Genomic DNA, 18,566 nt, shown 5'->3' with positions numbered 1-18,566 from the left:
TGGGTTCTCTTTTATCTTTCATGGACCGCACCGGCGCCACATCCACTTGTTTTATTTCCTTACTCTAGTTTATTTTTTTCCAGATTTTCTGTACATACATTCATACATACTGTATATATTTCTCTAAATGTTACATGCATATATGTATGTGCCATATAATTAATTCAGTTTTGTAACTCTTTACGTGACAAGAATCGGACTTCCCATAACCGTGTAATTTATTTGTTGCAACACATGTCCCGCTTTTTTTTTTTTTTATCTATTAGGTTAATTGGTTTTTACCAACTTATATTTATTTAATTTTTGAGACAAAATTAATAATAATAAAAAGTTATGGTGCTTAAAATTCAATGATTTACTAAAAAAAAAGTGGAGGATGTTGAATTATTTTTTTCATCATCCAAGGGCTTTAGAACAAGGTACGTACGTGCTTGCGTTAACTTTAATTAATAATTAAAAAAAGAAAGAAAGAAGAAGTAAGTTAAATACAAGAGATACAACCGATAATTTCACAGGGACTTAAAGTGTAGTTTACAAAACAAATTTAAAACTGATGCAAGAAATTAAGATTGTGCATTGTGTGATTTATGGATCAGTATCAGAGTTAACGAGCCCAAACAGGGTCCTTTCGAGCCCATTGCAACTTCATCGTCATTGGCTATACATATATTTGTTGTTACGTGGATGTGTATATATTTAAATTTTAACCGCCTAAATTAAAGAGCCAGATCAGATGTCTTTTAATGCTACGATGATATTCCCGTTATGTTTATCATCATCGCCTGTTAGGGAATCATAGAAAGAAGAAAAATTGCACGATCTGTATCATTATTTAGTGATGATTGTTTTGTTTCCATCATACTAGTACTTTGGAGTGTTTTCGTATAAAAACGCCACGATAGACATGGGTGAAAAATAACCTTAAAACATAAATGATTAGACATGATACGTACTTTTCGTAGTCGTCGGTATACAATACAACAAAAGGAAGGATATGTATAAATTGGACGGACGGACCTTGGAACATGTGCTAAGTACTTGGAGTTGTAGCTAGTAGTCACTGTTATTTCCATTCTATTCTATGTATATATCTTCCCCCACCATTTGTAAATTATATATATCTAATTCCATTTGTCGACACACATTAATTAATTGTCATACCAAATTGTCATTCACGTCCGTACCGGTAAGCTAGTAGTATATATGTACTGACGCACACACGGGCGCACGCGTAGTCTATGACACCCAACATTAATCTAAAGGGTTTGCAGACATATATATATATATATCATGCTTTGCTGACTTAGTATATATATATACTCCCATTTAATGACGGTATTTAATTACGTACAATTAAGAAAGCCTCACCTCTCTATCTACCAAATACTTATGAGCGAACGTACGTCGATGTTTACTAAACGACTTCTACGAGAGGAAGCGATCAGATTTTTGTCAGATTTTTATAATTAATGACTTTATTATTTTTTGTTGTCGACCATATACAGCTATATATATATATATATATATTATATAGGTGCTAACTTCGCTGATTAAGAATTAAACACAAACTCACGCTAAACACACACACATATTTTATTGTAAACAAATAGTAGCTTTGAGTCGAGAAGAAAAAAAAAAAAATAGTAGCTAGTACAAAGGTGAAAAGGATGAAGATGGCGTTTCTTTTTTTCTTTGGTTCCCTCGGTAGTGGCTAATTATACATATATATATATATATAGAAATTATATATAATCACTGATAAATTAAGTGATTAACACATGACATCTTTGAGAAGCTTGTACCTTCGTGTCGCCGTCCTAGGCGACGGCGCTCCGCCTCCAGCTCCGACAACGCTTTTGGCCACTTGATCGTGACGGTTATTGCTATGCTTGATCCCGCCGCCGGACGAATATTCCGATCGGTTTGTGAAGTACTGATTATCATCGTCATTTTCATAATTGTTTAGGGATATTGAAGAAGAAGAACCTCCATGTATAGCAACCTTGCCTAGCTTCCGGTCGTCGCTCCGGCACCAGTCGCAAATTTCGGTAGCCTCCGCAAGCTCGCTGTAGTAGTTGCTGCAATAACTGTAGAGAGATTTAAGGAATGTGCCATAAACGTACGACTAGTCGACTATATTATAGATATATGATCAATTCAAGAAGGCCATTAAAAAATAATTAGCTAGCTGTGAATGTAATGGAGGTGTCTGGCTATATACTAATGGTATAAAAGAAGGTTACGAGTGTTGGAAGCGACTGCGGCAGTGACCGCATCTGAAAAGCTTGTCGGAAAAACCAACGTCGCCGCACATGCAACACACCCTCTCCATTATCTTCACAATCTCTTTGTTATTTTGTTTCTAAATCCGCCTTCTGTGTATATATATATATATATAGAGAGAGAGAGAGAAAGATGAGTATTAATATTAAAAGGTTTTAATTTATTGAATAGGATGAATTAAGGCGGTGATATATATAGATTCCCCACCAGCAAAGGCCTCTGAATGATACAAAGAAAGAAAAAAGAAAAAGTATTAAATATTACACAACTATGCCTATGCGTGCTAGTAAATGTACAGGTAGACCAGAGCGCTTTGCTTGCAGTCGTTTTCACAGTACGTAGTTTAGACTTTGAGAGAGAGAGAGAGAGCCAACCTTAAAAACGAGGAGTTTTGTAAAATGACAGATCTGTCCTTCCATTGTGATCATTTTATCTCATCCTCTTCTTCGAGTGTATTTCAGTATTTGTAGGCGATGGATCCATCCATCCATCTCCACGCCCACGCCTGCGGAACAACCTACATACATAGTAACTTTTACGAGCTTCTCTTTCTAAGTACTCATCCCATCATTTATTAATACACGTGTACGTATATGATTTCATGTCGATTTCACTGTGAATTAGAACTCCATCCACCCATCAATATGTTCTTTGCAATGATCTTACGTTGACGTGACGCAACTGCTCGCCTGAAAGAGCGCAAGTGTGAACATGTGCACCAGCAAAAATCGCAAATTTAAGGACGCTTGTGTCGTTTCATCTACTCACTCACAAATGCGTTTTGTTGAGGTTGACATCTTTTTTAGCTAACATTAATTATATTAGTATTGGTATTATTTCCCTTTTTAATTATTGCATGTTACGTTTTTCGTATGTTTATTGTTTCAACTATAAAATACTTAAGGGGTGTAAGATATCCCCTATAATGTTGCTTTATTCCAACTTTCATTAAAACTTCTCCTAATTTCATTTTTTTGTTACGTACGTAACGCAATCTATTATATATATATGAGCTTTTCGAGCATGCATATTGTAGGCAACTTCGGTGTGCCAAATCCTTAATCAGAATATATATATTCATCAGGTTGTCGCCTATATATATATAGCTGAGCTCGTCTCTCTAATTAACAAACTACGTACGTACGTTAATATTTCTAGATACTGCATGTCGTCTACTTTTGTTCGTGGAAAAAACAAAACCCAACTGAACTGATCCTTGCCTTGTGTACTTGGTTGTGTGTAGTGCGCTTCCCATGATTTATTTAATTAGTCCTGTTCTTGATCAATTTTTTTTTTTTTAAAAAATATTCTTTTTGTTCATCATTCTTCTTCCCCCTTGTTAACTCACTACTGATCTCTTTCCAACTTCAAAATTTTTTCTTTTTTCTTTTCCCAATTCATTAATTAGTCTAACTAATAAATAAGATGACTTGCTGTGTCGTCATTCGTGATGAAGTTGTAATTACAAATTTACAATTATAAGTATATATGTTTTCGTAAGAAAAAAAGGTAAACACATATATTTTTTATTTTTAATAAAAATTTTGTATTAGTAAGAGAGTCAATTACTTCAATTAGTAGTCATAAAAGCAGTAAGTTAAATATACAATTTGAAAGAAGAGAAATATAGCAGATTATATATAGTAGAATAGTATCGAATTTTAACAAAAGAAAGAAAGAAAGAAAGAATTAAGAGTATCGGATGGTCTGATAAATAATTAATATAAATTATTCGAGACAAGTGGACAACCCTACCTTTCATCCACTTTTAGCTTTTCGATGTACTGATATTGTTAAAAGTTTTGGAATAAAAATGATGATGATCGTATATGTGAAAAGAAGCCAATAATGAAGATGAAGAAAGACTAGAGAGAAGATGCTTTTGTTGAGTGAAAATCATGATGATGTTCTATCATGATCACGAGTTACGACGTTAGTGGGCAATCAAGAAACCAGGACATTAATGTTAAGTTAGTTCACCTTTTTTAATGTTAAGTTTCTTCTAGTCCACGAAAGTCACTTAGCTAATGGGTTTAGTCAGCTTCCCATCGACCGGAGTATATTTTTGATGATGCTCTTGGTCTTGGGAGTGGAAGCTTCGATTCGATAATATTTTTATCTGTATTCTATCATCAAGTCAGTCGAATCATATACAGTATGTAAAATGTTGTATGATTTGCTTTTCTTATCCAGGTTACATACTGTATATAGCAGGCTAGTAATTTGGGCCGTAAATCCTATAAAGGCCCATTAAGGAAAGGAATGGGCTGATTTAAGCAGCGGCGGTGGTTTGGCGCATATATATTATCTTGCTTGGTTAGGAAAGGGCCGAACGAAAAAAACCAGAGCATCAACGAAGCACAAACCCAAAACAAAGACGCCAACTTGAAGAGAGACTAGTTACGATCAATCCGAATCTCTCCGAGTCCGAGAGCGAGCCTTCCTTAATCCCTAGCTACTCTTCTCTCTTGGATCTCTCCCCGCTCACCCTTGAAACCCTAGAAGAAGACCCCTCTTGTCTTGTTTCCTGGCACCCTAGCATTTCGGATCTCGGATTGCCATGCTGATGAGTCCGTCCAAGGTCGCCGGTCATACCCGGTTCCTGCTCCAGAACCTTCATGATTCCGATGTCGACTCCATCGCCCAAGACCTTTCTCAGGTTCTTCTTATATTCTCTCTGATCGTTGTTTTTCCTTTTCTTACACACGCCGGTGTCTCTGTGGGTTTTCCACTTTGTACCCAGCTGTAAAAGGGTTCTCTACTTGTTCCTAGATCAGCAGACTTCCATCCTGGATAAATTCTAATTAAGATGAATGTTGGGGGGGGGGGGTTTGTTTGTTTGGTTTGCTTGTTCCTTTTCTGATTTTCTCTCTTTTTTTTGGTTCAAATCCCAGTTGTTTGATTTTGGAGTCGAGACTAGTGTTCCTGTTCTCAAGACCTGCTTAGATTGCTTCACCGTCCGGAAAAGCCAGCCAAATACGTTACAGCTTGAGAAAGTAGTATCATTGGTTTTTAAACGTGTGATGAAATTGTCTAATCTTGGAACCCTGCTCTCTCACGCCCTGAAAGATGTTGAGCTCACTCAAGTATTTGTGGATGATTTGACTAATACATTGGAATTTTCAACCTCTGACAAAATTAGCTTTGCTCTCGCCCTGACCGATTTTGAAAGATTGGATGCAAAGACAACTGGTAATCCTGACTCTTCCCGTGTCCTTCATCTTTCATCTCTTAGGCTTATCTTTCTTATCATTGCGTTTTGGTCTTTTCCTTTTCCAGGACGGAACTTATTATTGGCTGAGATTGAGGAACTCTGTGCCAATACTGGCCAGATTGGTTCTACTGAGCAAATTCAGAATGTTCTTTTGTTTCTCCAGAAGTATGAGGATTTGTCCAGGCATTTGGATTCCTTCATACAGATTTTGTCCAACTCTGCTCATCCTAGTGATGAATTCTCTTTTGCTCTATCACCAATCTTCTCTGAAGTTCATGAAGCTGATGTATTCAGGTGCTGCTTATGAGTTGCTTTCATCTGTTTTTCCTTTTTTTTTTTGTTCATATCTCCTGAATGTGACCCTTGACGGTTTTCCCTTCTGCTGTAGGAGCATGGATTTTCACAGTGATTCTGCTGAAAATGAGTTTGATGCTATCTTAGCTGAAATCGACAAAGAAATTGGTGTTGGAGATCTCATGGGAGAATTAGGTTGTGGATTAACTGCTGATGCCCAACAATGCAAAGAGATCTTGTCGAGTTTTGCACCGTTAACAGAGGCTACTATCTCTAGAATTCTTGTCAATGTTGCTCGGACATGTGCTGATCTTGACGACAACCACACCACCTTTTCAACATTCAGTTTAGCCCTTGGTTGCTGCAGTCCTTCTGAACTTCCCACGCCAAAGTCATGGAATGTTGATATTCTGGTTGATACAATCAAACTGCTTGTGAGTTATCTTAAACACTATTACTTTGTCTAATTAGTGTCACTATTGTTTCAGAAATTTCAGTTTAGCCTTTGTATCTATCTCTTTTTATTCGAGACTATCGTGTATGATTTGCTTTCTTTAATTGATGGATTTGTGAAGACACATCTAGCTTATCTGTCAAGTGTTATTTTGGTTCATGATCTTATGATTTTATTGAAAGCAGGCTCCTGGCACAAGCTGGAGGAAAGTAATCGAGAATCTTGATCATGATGGATTTGACATCCCTAATATGGAGTCTTTCTCGTTTTTGATGCGGTTCTATAAAACTGCTTGCGAGGTGTGTTCTAATAAGGGCTAATTTGTCTGTCTAAAAATATGTTTATTTCATTTTTTGTTTATTTTTGAGGTTGTTAATCTTATTCTTGCAGGAACTATTTCCTCTTGATGCTGTATGCACTTCTGTCTGGAAAAATATGGAAGGTCAATTATCCTTTCTTAAGCATGCAATTTCTGCCCCACCAGAACTTTTCACCTTTATGCATTCTCCAAGGAAGTTGGTGAGACACCGCACATCTGTGTTCTAAGCTGCTTTCCTTAATGCTGTCACTATTCTGACCAACTGTCCTCCAGGTATATAATGATAACATGCACAGCCACGATCAACAGTTAGGACTATCCAATCATGCATGGCTGTCGCTGGATCTTTTGGATGTGCTATGCCAATTGGCCGAGAGAGGTCATGCTGCTTTTGTTAGTTCGTTGCTCCAGTATCCACTCACGCATTGTCCTAGGACCTTGCTCCTTGGCATGACACACATCAAAGTAATTTCCCATGACTGGTCTTTGGTGATATATGCTTGTAATATTACCTTTTTGATTTGCTAAGTATGTCAATCCTCTTGATGCAGACTGCTTATAATCTCATCCAGCGTGAAGTGGTTTCTGCTATTTTTCCAGTGATAGTAACGAATTCCCAGGATAGTGGTTTTATCCTTAATATCTGGCATCAGAATGCAGAACTCTTTCTGTGGGGGATTTTAGATGCCCAAAATCTTAAAGCGGACAGCATGCTCCGGATAGTTGAAATCTGCCATGAGCTGAAGGTGAATTTGTTGTATTGAAAATACGTGACAGTGGCTCAATTTTTCTCATTATAATGTTTTTCTTTTTCGTTTTTTTTCCCGTTACAACAGCCTCTCTGTGTCTTTAAACTAATCAGGGGTCACTTATTTGTTTCAGATTCTCTCTGTTGTCTTAGAATCAGTTCCAGTCTCATTCAGTATTAAATTGGCAGTCCTTGCCTCATTGAGAGGTCTTTTGGACATTGAGAACTGGTTGCCAAACGGCCTACATGTGTATAAGGACCTCTTTGCTGAGGTAACGTATTTTATCACAATCAAATTTCTGGTAGTTCTAATATTTTCTAGAGATGGGTAGATGGTATTGGTATCTACAATAAATAATTAAATATATGTGTTTTTTTTTTTTTTTTTTTTTTTTTTTTTTTTTTTTTGATATTTCAGGAGTGTCTCAAATTTGTCAAGAATGTGCATTTCAGCGACGCACAGGATTTTATGGCCAAACATTTTCACCCTTCTGATCCGTTATCAGATCTTCATTTGGACGCAACAACTTCTCTTTTGAAAGTTAGTTAGTCTCCCTTTTGTTTTTGTTTGGTTTTCAGCTCTTCTGTTATGTCATATCTACTGAGATTAAATTGTTTGAAAATGTATTGCAGGTTTTGAAAGCTCATGCTAATCTGATTACCTCAAATCAACTGGTCGAGGAGATAGAAAAGGTCAATGCAGCAATTTTGGTTGGTAATTCGAAACTGCAGAATGGCGAGGCTAAAGATTCATCAACTTCCAATGCATATGGAGATGATGTTGAGGCAGAAGCAAACGCTTATTTCCATCAAATGTTTTCTAGTCAGTTGAGTGTTGATGCAATGGTTCAAATGCTTTCCCGTTACAAGGACTCTTTGGTTCAAAGGTTTGATAATGACAAACTTTATATTTGGGAGAATTTAATCTCCTTCTGCATGCTTTCAGGCTCATCATTTATAAAGATCATCATGAGGTTGTTTTTTTGTCAGGGAGAAATTAATTTTTGAATGCATGATCGCTAATCTGTTTGAAGAATATCGGTTTTTTCCCAAGTATCCTGAGAGACAGCTGAAAATAGCCTCTATACTCTTTGGTGAGTGGTTTTTGTAAAAGGATTTTTTTTTAGCAAATATAAGTAATTTCTTCTTTAGATTTGTAGTGTTGTCGTTACATTCTCTTGAATCTGCTGCCACTTATACAAATTTTCAGGTTCTGTTATAAAGCACCAGCTTATAAGTTCACTCACTCTGGGGATGGCCCTACGTCTAGTATTGGATTCTTTGCGTAAACCCGCAGATTCAAAAGTATAGATTCTTTTGTTATGTATTTCTGTCTCCCAGGTTTTTCTGTGAGAGATCTGTCATCGTCTTTCTTTCAAATTCATGCAGATGTTTCTGTTTGGAAGCAAAGCTCTGGAACAGTTCGTGAATCGTCTGGTTGAATTGCCTCAATACTGCAACCATATTTTGCAAATATCTCATCTGCGTAGCACTCACCCTGAGTTAGTCACTGTTATTGAACAAGCACTTTCAAGGATATCATCTGGTAATTTAGAGTCCGATGCCTCTGTTTCGCAACCTGGTCCCTCGCAGTCTTTCCCTGGAAATGGCGAGGTAGAATTTTGATTTAAAAGTTTTCTTTTGATTGAGTGTCCTAAGTGTTTTGCTATAGTTTTTGTTACTGTCTATTATAAAATCTATTTATCTGTACTTACAGTCTCATTGTTTTAGCTAGTTTATATCTTCTTGTTTGTGTTATGAGCCGCAGCTTCCTTAGCCTTAGCTCGAGTAATAGGACTGAATACGTAGAATCCGTGATGCTTAAGAAAGATTGATTTAGCAAAAGCTTCCCTAACCCTAGTCTCTTCTTGAGAATAAGGTTAATGTTTGGAAGATGATTATTATTGATGTTTAGAGACCTATTTATATATGTTTTTACAACCGTCGTAACTTAATTAAAAGTAAAAATACCAAAACCATGTTCTAATAAGAAAACGAAACATAATAACTCAAGGAATCAGAATCTCTTAATCCTTCGTCATTTTTCTTTGATAAGGAAACCAAATCATGAAAATCTTAATCAGTTTGTTGGTTCTGCAAATATCTTTATTTCGATCAACTGTCTATCTTAAACATAAGATCAGATTCGCTAGTTATTCAGTGAAGAGGGAACAGATATTTGCTTGATCCTTTCTGATCCTTTCTGAAGCAAATGAAAGCATTGTATTGTTTTTTGTTTTTGGTTTTCAGTTGAATGGTTCTAGCATTGGCCAATCTGCATTACAGCTTTCTTCTCCCGCACAGCTTCAACAGAAAATTGAAGTGCATATTGATGACCTCAGCAAAGTGCCTAGTGTGCCATCTAATGAGTCAAGGCCACTTTTGCCATCGTTATCAACCATTTCGGCTGAGGTTTCTGTCATTCCAAAGGTGATGATTTTTCTTGTATATTTTCGATTATGTCTATATATGGGTGGAAGAGTTTCCATTTCACCTCACTAATTGTCCATGCAGAATCCTGGCATTTCATCTTCTTCATCAACCTCGGCTGGTTTTGGTCGTCAAACTCGTGGAGCCACGTCGACAAGTAAACTCCAGCTAACTTAGCTTATAAATGTTTTTTGAATAAGATAGGTTATATAGTACTTCTCCTATCAAGAGAAGAATTTTCTTTTTTCAATTTTTTTTTCTAAGACTCAGATTATCACAGGGTTTGGCTCTGCTTTGAACATTGAAACCTTAGTTGCAGCAGCAGAAAGAAGGGAAAATGCAATTGAGGTACTTTCCGTAATGATTTGTCAATATCTCAATATTTGTTTTTTTGTTACAATGCATAGTAATGTGTCAGATATGTCAACTATCTACTTTTTAGTATGAATAACAAGAATAAAACTTCTTTTTTCCCAGGCTCCACCCTCGGATGTTCAGGACAAAGTTTCTTTCATAATCAATAATATCTCTAAAGCAAACATTGAATCTAAAGGGAAAGAGTTTGCTGATATTTTACCTCAACAGTATTATCCTTGGTTTGCACAGTACATGGTTATGAAAAGGTATGATAGTTGTGATTTTATGTTCTGCAATTTTTGTTAGGTTTCTGCGTCTTTTGTTCTTATTTTTTTTCCCTTGTGTCTCCAATACCTGGTAGAGCTAGCATCGAGCCAAATTTTCATGACCTGTACCTGAAGTTTTTAGACAAAGTTGATTCCAAGCTGTTATTTAAGGAGATTCTTCAAAATACTTACGAAAATTGCAAGGTTAATTTTTCTTCCACAAATGATTTACGTTAATGGATAAACCTTTTGTTTTTAAGCAAACTTTTTCCTTATTTTTTTTTGGTTATGCAGGTTCTTTTGGGTTCAGAGCTCATAAAGTCTAGTTCTGAAGAGCGATCTCTTCTTAAAAATTTAGGTAGCTGGCTTGGAAAGTTGACCATTGGAAGGAATTATGTTCTAAGGGCGCGAGAAATAGATCCAAAATCCTTGATTGTGGAGGTATTTGCTGCTTTTTTCCTTTGAATTTTTACTCAAACCTTTTGTTTAACACTGTAAAAGTGTAGATGTGAACATTATTTTCTTCTCCTTTTGCAGGCATACGAAAAAGGGTTGATGATTGCGGTCATTCCATTTACTTCAAAGGTTGGTGATAGTTGATCAGCGATCCTAGCTATTCTACGTTTGATGTTTTGAGTTCTAATGTATTGTCACTGCAGGTTCTGGAGCCATGCCAAAACAGTATTGCGTATCAGCCTCCCAATCCTTGGACGATGGCTATACTTGGCTTGCTTGCTGAGATCTATTCAATGCCGAATCTAAAAATGAATCTGAAGTTTGACATAGAGGTATCTGGTTTTAAGAAGTCTTTGGAAAGATGATTGTTCCTCATGAACATCACAAGATGTTTGGTATAGTTTTCGTTTTTTGTGTATTCAACACTTTGTTCACATCGTCTTTATCTTCAGGTTTTATTCAAGAACCTTGGCGTTGATATAAAGGAAGTAGCGCCAACTTCCCTTCTAAAGGATCGGAAGAGAGAAATAGATGGGAATCCTGATTTTAGTAACAAAGACCTTGGAGTAACTCATATATCTCAGCCGCAGATGATTTCAGAGCCTAAATCAATTTCTCCTCTTAAGCAAATAGACCTACCTCTTGATAATGCAAATTCACCGAATACAGATGTTCCCTCGAAGTTATTATCACAGGTTATTTTTATGTGTACTTTTGCTATTGACCTATAGTCCTTTTATAGCTGTCAAAGGTGTTTAGCCACTTTCTTTTTCTTTTCAGTATGTTGCCCCTCAACGTGTTTATACCAATACTTTGATGGAAGAGGAAAAGGTGGCAACTCTAGGCTTGCCAGATCAGTTGCCATCACCTCAAGGACTGTTCCAGTCAACTCCATCCCCATTGTTTTCTATTAGTCAGGTACGTTTTTATTATTAATGTCGTTCAAAGTTATTATATATATGCTTGTCTCAAACATTTCCACTTAAATCTGATGGCCAGCAGCTGTCAGCAGCACTTCCCAATATTGGAAATCATGTTGTTATCAATCAGAAATTAAGCGGATTTGGTATGCACTTTCCATTTCAGAGGTTTGTGATTGATGGTCTCCTACTGGTGGATTGTTATGTTTGTAGCGCAATGAAGGAGTTTTCTTTCACACACTAATCTATCATCCATTTGCAGAGTGGTACCACTTGCCATGGACAGAGCTATCAAGGAGATTGTGTCTGGTATTGTGCAGCGAAGTGTTTGTATTGCATGCCAAACAACAAAAGAACTTGTGCTGAAGGTTGACCAATCTAAACTTGTCTTCTTTTTCCCCTAGACTTTTACATTGCTTGCTTTGGGGTCTCATCCCTCAAATGCTTTCCTTATCTCCGATTTGACTTACATTACTCTCCACTCCACAACAATATATTCCCATTTTGTTGCGTCTATTGTTGCTTTCTAAAGCAGCAGGTTTCCAAGCTTTCAATCTATTTATATATCACATATTCTTTTTTCTTTTTGACTTCAGGATTATTCCCTGGAACCCGATGAATCTCGTATATATAATGCAGCTCACTTGATGGTTGCAAGTTTAGCTGGGAGTTTGGCTCATGTGACATGCAAGGTTTTTCCTTCTTATGAGTCTTGGATTCTTAAACTTTTTGTCTACATCTCGTTTACATTCATGCTTTTTTATGTCTCCCCTGTTACACCAAACCAACCAGCTCTATTATATGTAGGAACCCTTGCGCACTTCAATATCCGGTCATTTACGGAATTCTCTCCAGGGTCTGAGTATTTCAAATGATTCTCTTGAACAAATTGTGCAACTTGTCACCAACGACAATCTCGATTTGGGCTGTGCTGCTATTGAAGAGGCGGCTACAGAGAAGGTTTCTGTTAGATATTTGATCCCACTTTTTATTTCTGTTTCATCTTTTGGATGCATTGATCGAAAAATATAACTGGAACAGGTTTGAGGGATAATTTCTTGTTAGTAATATATGATTGGGCCTCAGTATAAGGTTTGTTGATACTTTTGTGTCCGTGTCCCTACAGGCAATACAAACAATTGATGCGGACATTGCTCAGCAATTGTTGTTACGGAGAAAGCAAAGAGATGGTGCTGGATCCTCTTTTTTTGACCCAAATATGCTATCTCAGAATTCCATTAGTTTCATACCCGAATCCCTCCGTCCAAAACCTGGACAACTCTCTCTGTCTCAGCAGCGAGTTTATGAGGTACTGTTATTGACAGGTAGTTGCCTCTGCTCTGTTTTGTTTATATGACTAAGCTTCTAATCTGCATTTTCAGGACTTTGTGCAACATCCTTGGCAAAAGCAGCCAACCCAGACTTCACACGGTTTATCTGCTGCATCAAGCTCATCTACTGATGTTGCACTTGGTAGTGGTTATGGTCCTTTATCAGGAGCTGGAAATGCTCATATGGATATGGTCTCCCGGCCATCAGATATATCTGTGGATGGTTTTGAATCTTCAGTCTCACTTTTGAGGTGCAGATTGATAAAACTGCTTTAATTTACCTTTTTTGTCTTGCACAGCCAATATGTTTACATTTTATTTTGCCTGTGTTAAAGCTCACAAGTTGATCCAGCTGGTGACTCAGCCAGTCTCCAATATTCAAAACCACTACCAACCTCAGATTTGAATCTGGTTGAACCCTCTGACGCTGCTATGAAAGTGAGATATACAGGACCGTATATTTCAAATTGTGACTTGCGTAGGTTTATATTGAATTACTAAGTTGTGCTTCTTATTTATACACAAGGAATCTGGAACGTTACTGCAGACATTGACTTCAGCTGCTACCATGGAACGAGTTGGTGGAAATAATATTACACAGCCGTCTCTGTCCACAAGAGATGCTCTGGATAAGTATCAGATTGTTACTCAGAAGGTAAGTAAAGTGATTATTCCTTGTTTTTCGTTCTGCATTTATTTTGGGTTCCTTATATGTTTGTAACTTCTTGTAACTGTTTCAGATGGAGGAACTAGTGGCTAATAATGCAGGAGATGATGAAATTCAGGTACTTAATTTTCTAGTGCCTAAGTAGTTATAGTGCAAAATTGTAATTTACATGTACCTAGAATTGATGAAATTATTAGTTATTTTAGAAAAAACGTTTTTGAAATTTTGGATATGTTTTTATGTGGTTTTCCAATCGTTGGCTAATGAGATTTCATTGATTGTCAGGCCGTGGTTTCTGAAGTTCCTGAAATTATCCTCAGATGTATAAGTAGAGATGAAGCCGCGTTAGCTGTCGCTCAAAAAGCTTTCAAGGCTCTTTATGAGAATGCATCAAGTAACCTTCACGTCAGTGCTAACCTAGCAATACTTGTTGCTATTCGTGATGTTTGCAAGCTTGTTGTTAAAGAGCTCACTAGTTGGGTATGTTACAAACTTTTTCAAGATCTAGTCATTCATATTTTCATGATATATGACGAGAACTATCCTGTTGTTATTGTTACGAAATTTGTTTCTTTGGCATTTCTAGTATAATTATGTAATTTTCTTGGAACTTCTCAACACAGGTGATTTATTCAGGGGAGGAGCGGAAGCTCAACAAAGATATTACTATTGGTCTTATTCAACGCGAGTTGCTCAGCCTAGCGGAGTATAATGTCCACATGGCGAAGCATCTTGATGGAGGAAGAAACAGTATGCTGACCGCATATCCTCCGTTTATGTCCTTCCGTACGTGCATTTTCTTATGTTAAGTGAAGTGTCTAACCAGTTGTTTACTTTGCAGAAAGCGCAACTGACTTTGCTATTTCTCTACTCCAATCCTTGGTCACTGAAGAGTCGAGTGTCATTTCAGAACTCCACAGTCTTGTTGATGCGCTGGCAAAGGTTGCAATTTTTATATTCTTCTGCGTTTGCTGTTGCAGTCGTATATTTCTTGTTTAATTATCATCAAAGCTTGTCATTAGAAGAACCAGTCAATAGGTGTGAAAACATACAACTGGGGAGGGGGTTAGATTCATATATTGTTTCTATGCTAAAACTGCAGCATAACGCTAATTATCATAGAATGCCAACTGACTGATGTTGTTTTCTGGTGCAAATATTGTTTTTATGTTGATATTTTTTCCATGGTAAATATAATGTTTTGGTGTTGGATTTAATTTTTCTTGTTTTGATTGTAGCTTGCCTCAAAATCCGGATCTCCCGAGTCATTGCAACAGCTAATTGACATCATACGAAATCCAGTTACTAACACAGGCGGCCTCTCTGATTGTGCAACTGGAAATGAGAACAATGATAGGCAAAAAGATGAAAAGGTTTTAGATGATTTTGTTACTGAACGTTACTTGTAATGAGACCGAGGATTTATTTGACATGCTAGCTCTGTTATTAGGTTGCGTGCAATACCACTTCTAATGCAGATGAGAATACCAGCATAGATTATGTGGAATCAGATCCTGCGGGCTTCCGGGATCGGGTAAATATTTCGCATGTTATCAGTTTTCCTTACTTAGTAATAACTAGAATTTTTAATGGTTGATTGGTAATTGCACAAATTGCGAGCTACGAACAGAACCAATTTTTTGGTGAAGCTATTATCATACATTACACTTTTTTTTTACCAACCTCTTTGGCCTGTTTACACATTTTAAATTTCCATTTTAATTATAGGTAGTGTCTTTTTTCTTCCTTAAATGCATATATAGTTTGTTATTTCTTCATTTCGTGTTTGGCAGGTGTCCACGCTTTTTGAAAGCTGGTATCAAATCTGCGAACTTCCGGGTGCAAATGAAAACGCGTGTTCACAATATGTGTTGCATTTGCATCAAACTGGATTACTTAAGGGAGATGATACGACAGAGAGTTTTTTCCGAACTCTTCTGGTGATATAACCTTTTAAGAAAATCTTGGATTTTCAATGTCATGAGATTTCTAACGTTGGCCTCATTACTAACATTGGTCTTTCTTTCTTTAGGAAATTTCTGTTGCTCATTGTATATCTTCTGAAGATATAAGTTCTGGTGCTGTGCAATCTCCTCAACAAGCTCAGAGTCCATCATTCCTCGCCATCGATATGTATGCAAAGCTTGTGTTTTCAATCTTGAAGGTAAAGCTTGTGTTTATGGTGTGCCTCGTGGATAGAAAAGCCCAAAATACATTGCCTGCTAAGCTTTTTTCGGTTTCCTTTTCTCTTATGACAATCTGTTCAGTATTTCCCTGAGCAGGAGCCTAGCAGCAGGTTATTTCTTCTTTCAGAGGTAAGGAGACACACTATCAAACTTTGACTATTATGGGTGAAATGTTCAAAAATGTTTGTGGGCTTGATATTGATTACTGGTCTCAGATCATGGCTGTCACTGTGAGATGCATTCAAAAGGATGCAGAAGATAAAAAGACTTCACTCAATCCAAAACCATATTTTCGATTGTTCATCAACTGGCTGCTGGACTTATGTTCCTTAGATCCTGGCACTGATGGTGCAAATTTTCAGGTGCAATTTGTTTTCTTTGATGTACTATTTATTTATTGATATCACTAATATTGGTCCTTTGTTGCAGGTTCTCACAGCTTTTGCCAACACATTCCACGCATTGCAGCCTCTTAAGATTCCTGCTTTCAGGTTAGGACACAAACCCAAACCTTGGCATGCTTCTAGTGAAAATGGAATCTTTTCTTTATTTTTTATTCACATCTGTGCTTTGTTTATAATTTTTTTGCTTTACTGAGGCTCTTATACAATTTTCAGCTTCGCATGGCTAGAGCTTGTCAGCCACAGAAGCTTCATGCCCAAACTACTTACAGTAAATGGCCAGAAGGGTTGGCCATATGTCCAACGATTGCTGGTGGACTTGCTCCAGTTTCTTGAGCCATTTTTAAGAAATGCTGAACTCGGAGGACCAGTTTGTGCCTTTTCCTCTTCTGTATTTTGTTTGCATTGAACACTATCGATGGTAACTTAGATGGTCTCTCTCTTGTTTGTTTATTAAATTTGTAGGTTCATTTCCTATACAAAGGGACTTTGAGAGTGTTGCTGGTTCTGCTTCATGACTTCCCAGAGTTCCTCTGTGATTATCATTTTACTTTCTGTGATGTGATTCCTTCAAGTTGCATACAGATGCGAAATATTATTCTTAGTTCTTTTCCACGGAACATGAGGCTTCCAGATCCTTCTACCCCAAACTTAAAGGTTCGAAATGATAGTGGAGGGCCCAGTAGGTTCATATTCTACAGAAAATATATTCTTGTAGGCTGATTTATCGTGGTCATTGCAGATTGATTTGTTACCTGAGATTGTAGAAGCTCCCTGTATCCTTTCCGAAGTTGATGCTGCGCTGAAAGCAAAGCAAATGAAGAATGACGTGGATGAGTATCTCATGGTAAGGGGAACACCTGATTCTTCAATTTTCTTGTTCATTCGTTGGGTTCATGAGACTATAAGAAAGATAGACTCATATAATTTTCTGCAGTCGAGGCAACAGAATTCAACTTTCCTAAGCGAATTGAAGCAGAAGTTACTTCTCTCTTCCAGCGAGGCGAGTTCAGCTGGAACCTGTTACAGTGTACCATTGATCAACTCGCTTGTGCTATATACTGGAATGCAGGTATGGGTCTGAGATACAGCCTAATTTTTTAAATAAAAAAGGTCTGTTTAATTATGTGTATGCACTAATGGCATGTGCAAATTTTCGACATTGCGGTAACAGGCTATTCAGCAACTACAGGCGGGTGAGACACAGGCTCAAAATGTTGTCGCCTTACAGATGTTCAAGTATTTAAGTATGGAACTTGATACAGAAGGACGGTATCTGTTCCTTAATGCCATTGCCAATCAGCTTCGATATCCCAACAACCACACTCATTACTTTTCGTTCATCATGCTCTATCTATTCTTCGAATCTGACCAGGTGAGGTTGCTTTGCTTGTCAAGAGCTGAGAAGTAAATTTAGGGCATGGTAATCTGATTTTGACTTGAATAAAACAGGAGATCATACAGGAGCAAATAACAAGAGTGCTGTTGGAAAGGCTCATTGTGAACCGGCCACATCCGTGGGGCCTGCTAATCACATTCATTGAGCTGATCAAGAATCCAAGATATGGCTTCTGGAAACAAGCCTTCATCAGGTGTGCGCCTGAGATTGAGAAACTCTTTGAATCTGTAGCCAGATCCTGCGGTGGCCTCAAGCCTGTTGACGAGGGAATGGTCTCGGGTTGGGTCTCAGACAATTCTCATTAGCGCTGCCTTTCAACTTGTATGTTGTAACAATATATAGAGAGATTTTAGGAGTCTGGCTTTCTCTCTCTCTCTTTTAAAGATTTAGAAACTTGCTTCTTAATTATTTTGAAAATATATATTACTGGCCTTCTAATCTGTCTTTGCTCTTAAGGGGGATTTTGAAACTAGAACAATGTAACGCATGTTCAAGCTTCAAACAAACGATACCATCCAGTTATGGTGTAAATTATTTGTAACAAATAGCCAATCATTACGAGGATGACGTTGTTGGATATTTTAAGTGTAACAAGGTATACAAAGAAAATTATTTTCATTGAAAAGAAAAAAGTATAGAGAAATACAAATTTTAGTCTCAGACCACCATTATGGGCAAATATTGGTTCTTTTGTACTTCCATTAACACACTTGTTATGATGTAAATGATTTAAGTTAAAATTTAATTCTAAATTTAATTATTTACAAGTATTCCTATTTCATTTTTTAGAAACCCAAAATTAGAGTCTCACCATTGGGGATGCTCTAATATATTATACATG

General features: G+C 37.1%; 2 protein-coding genes across 5 annotated transcripts; one reads left to right on the top strand and one right to left on the bottom strand.

Moving 5' to 3' along the window:
• Positions 1–1,550: 1,550 nt before the first annotated feature.
• Positions 1,551–2,697, bottom strand: LOC17897769. Of its 2 annotated transcripts, none has more exons than XM_006304519.2 (3): positions 2,658–2,697; positions 2,244–2,375; positions 1,551–2,087 (listed from the first exon to the last, which is right to left on the bottom strand). In XM_006304519.2, exons 2-3 carry the CDS (start codon positions 2,330–2,332, stop codon positions 1,772–1,774), a joined length of 405 nt encoding a protein of 134 aa, XP_006304581.1. In that variant the 5' UTR covers positions 2,333–2,375; positions 2,658–2,697; the 3' UTR covers positions 1,551–1,771. The 2 variants fall into 2 exon arrangements, with proteins under 2 accessions (XP_006304581.1, XP_023632887.1); XM_023777119.1 differs by having other exon boundaries at positions 1,551–2,078.
• Positions 2,698–4,622: 1,925 nt separating this feature from the next.
• LOC17897544 (CCR4-NOT transcription complex subunit 1) lies at positions 4,623–18,304 on the top strand. Of its 3 annotated transcripts, none has more exons than XM_023790220.1 (49): positions 4,623–4,942; positions 5,178–5,475; positions 5,563–5,791; positions 5,886–6,225; positions 6,431–6,544; positions 6,636–6,764; positions 6,838–7,029; positions 7,116–7,310; positions 7,447–7,584; positions 7,731–7,853; positions 7,946–8,199; positions 8,303–8,406; positions 8,523–8,617; positions 8,702–8,926; positions 9,563–9,742; positions 9,827–9,899; positions 10,023–10,090; positions 10,220–10,365; positions 10,461–10,569; positions 10,660–10,806; positions 10,903–10,950; positions 11,025–11,153; positions 11,274–11,516; positions 11,602–11,739; positions 11,821–11,909; positions 12,004–12,109; positions 12,338–12,433; positions 12,549–12,701; positions 12,868–13,050; positions 13,124–13,323; positions 13,408–13,510; positions 13,599–13,727; positions 13,813–13,857; positions 14,025–14,219; positions 14,363–14,489; positions 14,581–14,681; positions 14,978–15,112; positions 15,190–15,273; positions 15,533–15,679; positions 15,772–15,903; positions 16,007–16,054; positions 16,141–16,287; positions 16,355–16,416; positions 16,543–16,696; positions 16,792–16,983; positions 17,069–17,173; positions 17,264–17,398; positions 17,501–17,701; positions 17,779–18,304. In XM_023790220.1, exons 1-49 carry the CDS (start codon positions 4,844–4,846, stop codon positions 18,028–18,030), a joined length of 7,137 nt encoding a protein of 2,378 aa, XP_023645988.1. In that variant the 5' UTR covers positions 4,623–4,843; the 3' UTR covers positions 18,031–18,304. The 3 variants fall into 3 exon arrangements, with proteins under 3 accessions (XP_023645988.1, XP_006306283.1, XP_023645987.1); XM_006306221.2 differs by having other exon boundaries at positions 4,750–4,942; positions 11,824–11,909; XM_023790219.1 differs by having other exon boundaries at positions 4,750–4,942; positions 16,022–16,054.
• Positions 18,305–18,566: the final 262 nt, after the last annotated feature.

Source organism: Capsella rubella, unplaced genomic scaffold (genome assembly GCF_000375325.1).
Source record: "Capsella rubella cultivar Monte Gargano unplaced genomic scaffold, Caprub1_0 scaffold_1, whole genome shotgun sequence".
Taxonomy (NCBI): Eukaryota; Viridiplantae; Streptophyta; class Magnoliopsida; order Brassicales; family Brassicaceae; genus Capsella; species Capsella rubella.
This window is presented reverse-complemented; position numbering and strand designations above follow the sequence as displayed.

Excerpts from the sequence above, each read along its gene's own strand:
- LOC17897544 (XM_023790220.1), top strand. The coding sequence starts at position 4,844 with ATGCTGATGAGTCCGTCCAAGGTCGCCGGTCATACCCGGTTCCTGCTC. Across the intron at positions 10,366-10,460 it reads CAGTACATGGTTATGAAAAG|AGCTAGCATCGAGCCAAATT; the intron begins GTATGATAGTTG and ends AATACCTGGTAG. Across the intron at positions 14,490-14,580 it reads TCTTGATGGAGGAAGAAACA|AAAGCGCAACTGACTTTGCT; the intron begins GTATGCTGACCG and ends TTTACTTTGCAG.
- LOC17897769 (XM_006304519.2), bottom strand. The coding sequence starts at position 2,332 with ATGGAGAGGGTGTGTTGCATGTGCGGCGACGTTGGTTTTTCCGACAAG. Across the intron at positions 2,088-2,243 it reads CGCAGTCGCTTCCAACACTC|TTATTGCAGCAACTACTACA; the intron begins GTAACCTTCTTT and ends ATCTCTCTACAG.